This window comes from Mandrillus leucophaeus, unplaced genomic scaffold (assembly GCF_000951045.1).
Source record: "Mandrillus leucophaeus isolate KB7577 unplaced genomic scaffold, Mleu.le_1.0 Scaffold686, whole genome shotgun sequence".
NCBI classification, from domain to species: Eukaryota; Metazoa; Chordata; class Mammalia; order Primates; family Cercopithecidae; genus Mandrillus; species Mandrillus leucophaeus.
The window spans coordinates 1480790-1490197 of NW_012107430.1; the positions used below are offsets into that span (position 1 = coordinate 1480790).

The 9408-nt window shown below is 39.6% G+C and overlaps 1 protein-coding gene across 1 annotated transcript in view; it reads left to right on the forward strand.

The window, feature by feature from the left end:
- The window catches only part of ITPR2 (inositol 1,4,5-trisphosphate receptor, type 2), a 455230-nt gene that overhangs the window by 379525 nt on the left and 66297 nt on the right, over window positions 1-9408 (forward strand). The window contains exon 52 of the mRNA XM_012002420.1: window positions 3637-3729. Coding sequence (XP_011857810.1) covers window positions 3637-3729 — 93 coding nt within the window. The remainder of the gene's footprint in view (window positions 1-3636; window positions 3730-9408) is intronic.

Here is a 9408-nt window from a genome sequence, read left to right on the forward strand (position 1 = left end):
AAAAAAAAAAAAAAAAAAAAGTTTCAATAAAGCTGAGGACACCTCCCTATCCAAAAGATAGTCAACAACTTCAGTGCAGGATAATAACTTTAAAAATCTTTTCTTCCTCTTTTTCCCTGTCTCCCCAAAAGTAACAGCTAGCATCCTTCACAATCATTATTCCATACATGTTTGATCATAGTATATAATATTATACTTAAATAATTGAAAATGATAAATGCTTTGATTTGAAACCACCAGATCATAAGAAATTTGCTCAAAATATTGAGCAAAGCAAAGAAGACATGCTCAAAATATTGAGTTTAATGGGCCAAATCTATCAGTGTGTGACTTTCACAATTTTTATACTCTCTTTATTTTTGTTGCTACTGGTTAGACACCATCCATTTATAATCAGTGTGATTCCTGTGGTGTTAGGCTTTATTCTCTCTGTGTTATTTTGATTTTTTTATTTATTGAGCTTTCTAAAGTGTTTTTCCCCCTTTCCTACCTTGTATTGTTTTGGTTAAGCTTCCGAAGTTTATTATTCTTTTTTCTCCTCTCCTGCTTTGCTGGGTAGAAATCATAGTTCCGCACTTTGCTAATGGTTTCTCTGGGTGATTCTATTGACTATCGGTTGTAGAGAGTGGAAACCAAAATATGACACTCTTTCTCCTCAAACCATTAAATTTAAAACTAGGATTTAATTAGTGATGCCTGGCAAATGGTATTCTCTCTTGCCTTTAACAAACATTTCTTAATTACTAAATTGATGATATATGGTAGTATCTTTCTTAGATTATGGCATTTAAGTCTATTAGTAAGTCTCAGTCATCAAAGCACAGAATGGAAACATCATATATGTGGACTGGAAGTTATTAAACTTGAGACTGTCCTGAATTTTATACCTAGGTATTATTCTTTATTCACAAGAACATAAAGTATTTTCTGTTATTGTCTTTCTTGTTCTTCTTAAGTGTTACTTTTCCCAGAATTTTACAGGTATAAATATAGGGACCTGTGTTTGTATGTATGTGTGTGTATATATATATAGACTGTCTGCTTCCCAAAACCTCCACATTAATTACATTAATTACTTACTAGATTTGAGGCATGATGACATTGAGTAACTCAGTACAGATTGAGTCTAAAGCTGAATCATAATTTATGAATTCAAAATGTGTGCAGCAGTTATTGTCTTATGAATCAAGTGGTAAATATTTTGTGCTCTTTAAAAAGTAACTTGGTTGTCATTGTATTATGAATACAAATATTTTTCTTGGAGAAATGCCTTTTTTCTTTTTTTGTTTTTTTACAAAATGGACAACAGTAGACCAGAAGTTTCAAGCTCTTTGTTAAAAATATATGCACTTTCATATACAATGCTGTTAAATAAGCTTTTATAAATACGATGAAAACCCAGCATATGGGAACAGCTAACAAAGTTAAACCCTTGATTATTCATAGATTAAGAGTGTTTGTTTCATAGATTGAGATTATACATGACATGATGCCCTAGGAAAAACACCCTTGTTTTCACAATATTTTAAATTTCATTTCTAATGCCATATATTGTCTCTATTGATACACAGAGCTAAGTTTATTCTTTCATGTATTGAACACTATTTATTTGCAAAGCTGACTATGTATATTGAGTGACATTATTGAGAACACCCCTGTGTAGCCAGTGAAATTTGGAGAGAAGTATGCAACTCTTTAGCGAATGAGAAGAAAAGATCAGAAAACCAGTTGGTGGGAGCAACGGGGAGAGGTTGAGAGTTCTAAAGCTGAATGGTAAAGCCATCACAGGGTCCTGTGAGAGTAGAGGATGGGTAATTGGCAAATGCCATTGGAAACACAGATCCTACCTGTAGGACCAGAGGAATCTGGCTTGATAGATGAAGTAGCTGCCACTTGAGCAATGATCAGGAAATTGGTGTCTTAGAAAAGTCTGTGAACTTGGAGAGAAGGATCTGTTGAGAAGTGGAGGTGACAGTTTCTCTCACCCACACCTGTCCCTCTTCCCCATTTTCAGGGCCACTCTCCTGTTTCTCACCCTTCTGTTTCTCACCTTCATTTCCACTCACCCAGAATTCTGCAGGAGCCGCCATGTAGCTTCCCCACCTGCAGCCTCTCTTCTGCCTGCCCAAATTATTCATTCCAACCACAGCTCTCACTGTCTCTCATTGGTTCACAGCCTTTGAATCTGCACTGGATGTGGGGTTCTTGGCTTAAAGTAGTGGCTGGTAGCTCTGGTCACTCTGGCTGGTCCATGCCTTTGTTGACCTCTGCGCCTTTTGTCAGACAAATTGCACCTGGAATCACCCGCTTTGCTCCCTGCCTTACCTTGATGAATCTAAATCCTATGACTCCTTTAGATGGATCCTTTTCCAAAAAGCTTTCTGTTTTTTTCCCCCTCCTAGAATTCACTTCTTCCTCCTCTAATGTATTACATTTAAAAAAATCTGTACTTCACTCTCTCCATTCAATTGTAGGGTCCACAGATTTATCTCCATGTCCTCTAGTTGACAGTTGTTCTCCCAAGCCTCAGCTCTGGGCCTGTGGAGCCTAGCAGGATGCTTCAGTAAGTAAGGGAATGCTTTAAGTAAGGGAATGGCCACAGGGCATACTCCTCTCCTCTCACTTTCTGACCCCCCAACACCCACCCACCCTCAACTCAGGGCTAATGGAGATGTGCCCACCCTCAAGAGATGGAGGTAAATATGTGGACCCTTTCTGGGGAGGACACTAGCTCTCTCAGCCTCACTCTGCCTCCTCATGTTTCCTCCAAACTCCAGCTTTCCTTTGCCACTTCTACCCCATCTCAGCTGATGAGTCAGAGTCAGGGTAACCATGGTGTGGCATTGCTGGGAAATGCACGTCAATACTGCTACAACCTTTGTAGCTGCAACTGGATCCACCCTTGTCTCTCCATCATAAAGATTTCCCTTGATGGCTCTACGTGAAAAATAGGTTTGAGAGGAACCTCTTTACTTCATATATGTTACTAACAGAAACATTTTAAAAAATGAAACATTGTTTCATACAAATAGGAGGGTGCCTATTTTCTATTCTGTTCTGGGTCAGGGAAATAGGTGGTGAGCCAGGAAGCAGATAGATTCCTGGGGACTATGGAAGAACAGAAGATCCTGAACACAGATCTGGCAGAAGATTCTTGCTCCCCAAGGCATATGATGCCCTTAGTTCCCTAGAGCCTGTACCTGACCATTAGAACCACTACCAGCAGCAGTCCCTGCCTCAGCTGTAGGGACCAGTGGCTTAGGGCTCAGGGACTGCTAACTGCATTGAGGGAAATACGTTCCTGGCATCCCAAGTCAGAACCCTGAATGACTTTGCCCATAGAAACGTTATTACACATGGTTGTAAAGGTCTACAGTATTAATACTTTATCTCAACCACTTAAAAAAGGTATAAAAGCCTTTTAGTGGGTTGGGCTATGAACCTATTCTCCATTTATAAAATTGCTTCAATAGGCAAAACTGTGTTCAGAATTCCATACTCACTTCCTAGGACTTTAGGAACACAGCTAAGTTGTAGTATGAATGGCTTAAATTTACATATCTTTAGAACTGTAGGTTCAGTTTTCATCAGGTGCATATTTGACTCTATATTATGTACTACTTTGTATTTTCTTAGGCAGTCATCAAGTGCCTACCATGACTTTAACTACCATGATGGAAGCATGTGCCAAGGAGAACTGTTCACCCACAATTCCAGCTTCAAATACAGGTTTGTATAAAGGGCTCTGGGTCAGTATGAACTTGATATCTCTGAAGTTTTATTTGGTAAATATTATTATGTCTTAGGGAGTTGCTCTACAAATTTCATGATGGACTGAAATAGAAGAATAGAGGGTAAAAGAACCAAGATAATTTGAACTGGAGAAAAGATTCCCACATTGGTCATTTTGTACCCCTCTCCTGTCCCTTGTATTGTTTCTATTCAGGAGGATTCAGCACATTTACCCTGTGGTATGTGCTGCTGAAGATTCTATTACCATATTGCAAACCACACTGAGTCCCTTTTAGCTGTGTAGCCTTTAACACAGGATAGGGAAGAGCATAGGCTTATAACTCAAAAGAATTGGTAATAATCCTGGACCTCACACCCTATAGCTCTATGTCTTGGACAAGTTATGCAAATTTCCTGGACTTTGTTCAGATGACTTGCCTGCCTATCTCTCTCTCTAGAGAGAGAATGAGAATGAAACTTTCCCTTCCTCCACAGGATCAAATGGAACCACACATACAAAAATAATTTTTTAAACTATGAATTGATCTCATAGGATGTGGCAGTCTGGAAACTATGGCATGTGTGATATTTAATGAACTGTAGAAGAAGTTAGTGATCTGTTTCCTGAAGCAGCAAAGATTTAGGGAGTTTATGTCTTCAAATATCTCAAGGGTTGTCATATACAAAAAGAAGCAGATTTAGTAGGAGTTGATGTGTTGTATCTACAGAGGGCAAAGTTAGACTTAGGACAGATAAGGGAAGAAAGAGTTAAGCATAGTGTAGGTGTGGAGTTCCCCAGTTTCCATTTGGGACCACACTGTTTGTCTGGTCATAATGATAGTGCTTTCTTTCCTAAACGTCCTTTTCCTTGAGATGTTGGACTATTGATTGAGCAATAATGAATAGACGCTTCTACTGACAAATATTTTATGCTTTTTGACCTAAAGAGAGAATTAAGCACCTGAAATACATTCCATCCAGTGTCCCAGCAGCCATAGGCACTGTGGGCAGCTGTCACCAGAACTTCTCTCCCCTGCTGCCTGCTCTCCCAGTCAAGGCTCACAATAAGAACCAGCTCATTCTTGACTCGTATAGCATTATTGTGCTCTGCAGTTTGTAAAATCCTGTTATTTGCATCCTCCAGTCTAAACACCTCCAATTTCTTCAACCTTCCTCACATACTGTAACAGTGACTACTGCCATGACACTCCAGGGCAAGCAGTTGAAAGGTGCTATCTTATTCTGGATACTGGAGTTTAGAACCACATCACACTCTTGACCCATATTTGGCTGACCGTTGGCTAAAATGCCATCCTTCACTGGTTCAACTGTCAAGTCATAAACAGCCACCCTGTTCTCATATAATTAGGAGTTTGGGACTTCAAATAGAAGCCCATGCATTTTTTTCTATATATTTTTGCCAGCCCATAATCCCAGGATATCCCAGTTTGACCAGTGAATAGATCAGGAGGTCTTTGCCCAGATGATCTCCAGGTTTCAGGTCCCTTCCAGTTCTAATGTGCCATGAGCCTCACGGTGTCTGTATGGATCCTGATTCTGTCAAGCAATATATTTATTCTCCCTCATGTCCTCAAGTTTGACACACCCTTAGACAGAAGATGGCAAACTATGTCCCATGGGAAAATATGACTTGCCCTAGTTTTATACAGCCCTAGAGCTAAGAATGATTGTAAAATTTTTATTTTTATTTTTCAAGAAAAACATGTGAGGGAAACTGTATGTAAGCCTAAGATATTTGCCATCTGGCTACAGAAAATTTTTTTTTTGCCAGCCTCTGTTCTAGAAGATTTCCATTAAAGGTGCCAGAAATGCACAGGACAGCAGCGCAGTGCTAAGCTCTAGAACATGCTCTCACATGGACACGGTTGCATTTTGTGCAATTCTTCAGTTGCATAGAAATCTCTCTTAAATAAACTGTTAATATCATTCAGCCCATGTTTCTCTATCTTTTTTGAAATGATATCATGAGACTCTTTATCAAAGACTTTTTGCCAAAGCCCAGATACATGATGTCTGCTACGTTTCTAATTTGAGGTTAGTCTGAACACGTACTGAATGCGCTGATAGCGTGGGTTGGTCCTAACTCACGCTGTCTCTTTAGTGATCCACTTTAGTATCTTATCTTGGTGTCAAACAGCATTTTTCATCAGCTTGCAGGGTCTGTCACAGTCTCAAATTCCGCTCTACAGGTGTCCCTCATTTTCCATCATTATCCATGACTTTTTAAAAAATCACTTTTTAAAAACAGATATTTTGAAAACTTGAACATAGTTGAAATAGCTGGGTAAAATTAAATGACTCTTGGGATCTCTTTGGCCACCTCAGAGTTCAAATGATTGTCATCAGTATTTATTTCTTTTTCAATTCACCATTTTCCCCCTTAACAGAGTATGAAAAATAATATGTTAAAAATTTATTATTAACTTTTTATTATTTCATTTTAACAACATGGTTCCAAGTATCAGTGGCCCTATGCTTGCATTGGTCTTCTCTCTCTGAATATTTCTTTACTATTGTTTCCTTTATTTTAAAGCAAATACACATTAACTGTGGTTTGATTTCAAGACAAAATATTGCTTTGCTAATGAACCAGCAACAAAGTTAGTATTCCTTCTTCCAGCGTGTACAGAGAGGGCTGACCCAGTGGGCCCAGACGAGGATCTGAGTCTCACCCACAGTGTGGTAGCCAGGGCTCCCAAGGCACAGACAGAGAGAACTGCCAGGGCCACTCTCCTAGAATGAGGTCTTCCAGGTCATTCATAGTGTGAGACTCCCCCAGGATGGTTGACTGCCCAGCTCTGTGTAATCCTGCAAATGTTAGGCTTTATTACAGCTCCCCAGGCATGACTGTTGATGCTCAACCAAATGGTCTATTGTAATTATTTCACATGTTAATACTATTGTGACATTTTGATCTTAAAATTTAAAAAGTAAATACTTTTAGAAAACAGGAGAGTAGTTAAGTCTACTCGGTATAAACCTTGATGATGAGGATGATAATATAATAAAAGCCTTGTATATTCATTCCTTCATTAATTCTTTCATATAGTTACATTTGTTGAGCCCCTACTCTGGGCCAGCCACCATGCTAGATGTTGAGAACACAGTGTTGAATAAACAAACATGATTCTGGCCTTTATAGAACTTACAGTAAGGGAAACATAAAAAGTTGTAAGATAAGGTGAGTATTACTAGCAGTGCTATGGCTGATCATCACAATAGAGATTGGCTGTTAGGAGATTAGACAGAGAGACCTTTCTTTTTCTTTTTGAGATGGTGTCTTGCTCTGTCGCCCAGGCTGGAGTGCGGTGGCACAATCTCGGCTCACTGCAAACTCTGCCTCCCGGGTTCACGCCATTCTCCTGCCTCAGCCTCCCGAGTAGCTGCGACTACAGGCGCCCGCCACCACGCCCAGCCAATTTTTTGTATTTTTAGTAGAGACGGGGTTTCACCGTGTTAGCCAGGATGGTCTCAATCCCCTGACCTCGTGATCCGCCTGCCTCGGCCCCACAAAGTGCTGGGATTACAGGTGTGAGCCACCGCGCCCGGCCAACAGAGAGACCTTTCTAAGAGGAATTACTTAAGTTGAGACTTGGAGGATGAGAAGGAACTAGTCAGGCCAAGAGGAGGGAGAAGTGTGTTCAGGGCACATGGAACATCCAAGAGCGAACGCCCTGAGACATGTTCAAGGATATGGAGAAGGCTTACTCATTTCAGGTACTGTGCTGAGCACATTGTGTGCATTATGTCACTTAATTATCATAACAACCCTGTGAGATAGATAGATACTACTAGTTATCCTTACATTTTAGGTAAGGACCCTAAGGAAAGAGGCATTAAATAGGTTGCCAAGATCACATAGGTAGTTAGTCAATATATATCGACATAGATTTCAAAGCCTAGGTTCCAACCTTCTGTCTTATTGCCTCCAAATTAAAGGATCACTATAAATTATTTTTTCCCTAACAAAAATTTGAGATTATTTCATTTCACTGAGTATGTTTGGATAGATTTCCTTTAAGCCTTTCTTTATACCTACTAAAGGCAATTTCTTGAATATAAATATTCTTTATTACATATTTATGAACTGGAGTTTATTTTGTCCCCACCCCTACCCCAACCCCCCAGGAACATCTGACAATGTCTAGAGACATGTCTGGTTGTCACAACTGGGATGGGGTGCTACTGGCATCTAGTGGGTAGAGTTCAGGGAAGCTGCCAAGCATCCCGCATTGCACAGGACAGCCCACAACAAAGAATCATCCAGCCCAAAATATTAATAATGTTAAGCTTGATAAACTGTTATTCATGAACCTGAATACAAACTCTTATAAAAGGCTTCCCAGGAAACCCTCTATAACCTGCACTTCTCCTAATATATTACACAAAGAACATCATTTCTCCTTCCTATGGACAAATGGTGACTTGTTCCTCCCAGGCACATTGGAGAAGGTCTCCATCTTTTAGGCTGCAGCAGAGCTAGGAGTTGGGGGAAGAGGTGGAGATGATTTTGTAAGGATAGCTGCCAGAGTAGGGAGGAAAGCGAGCATTCCATCTGGAGAGTGGAGGAGTTTCATCTCTGGAGGTGTGTCACAGATACTGCTGGAAGCCAGAGATGGTGGCAATAGCTTTTCACAATTGGGGAGTATTCCTCCATCAGTAATGAAAATACAGGAATGCCTGTATTAATCTACTCTTTCTCCCATACACTTTTTGTATTTGGCATTGTAAGTGATAAAATTCATCTGTTTGAAAATGTTATGGATTTGATCTGCTAGCCTTTGCCACTTTTAAATTTTGACTGCATGTAGTTAACTGCAAAAGTATAGTGAAAGCTAGAACCTGGGGTTTGTTGTGCAGCATGTGTCACTTAAATTTAAAAATAACTTCTATGTCTAAGACCAGGATTAAATTTTAACTTGCAAACCCTAGTGTGCATCTGTGACAGCCTTAGTTTGTTACCTTGTGGACAGCAGGTCCGTGTTACAAAAGGCGCAGACATACACAGTAGCTTAATAACAAGCCTCACGGTGACTAGGAGGCAGAGTGGCCGGCTCCCTCGGAGGGCTCCTGTGGATGCAGGGAAGGTCATTGTCCCAGTGCCAGAAAATTCACACAGTAACTGGCAACCAACTGTGTTTAAAAAAAAAAAAGTTCATATTTCATTTGCTGCAGACCTCCCTGGTTCCTGAACAAAAATATTCACCTTAAAAAAAGCAAGGCCTTTTTGCAACAATTTACAAAACACAATTATAGTTATTTTACAAGTAAAAATCATTTGAATGTACAGGAAAAAGGACAAAGTTCACAGACACTTAACATTTATGAATAATTCAAATTTAATATGTTTGGGTATTTTACTTTAATAGAAAAGATTGATGAATACCGAAACCAGTCAGCCTTAATGCATTCTACATTTTCGCTTCCCACTGGGTCCCCAGTGTTTTACTTTTTTTTTCTCGTTAAAATTTTTATTTCTTGTTATTTATTTATTTTTCCAGCAGTACTGACAGTTTGGATCTAGTTGAAATTTTTAAAATCAGCATTTCCACCAATGAATTGATTATAATTAAAGCTTAAGACTAACAAGCACGAGGTTTGTTCTTTCTCTCTCTTCCTCCCTTCCTTCCTTCCTTCCTCCCTCCCTCCCTCCCA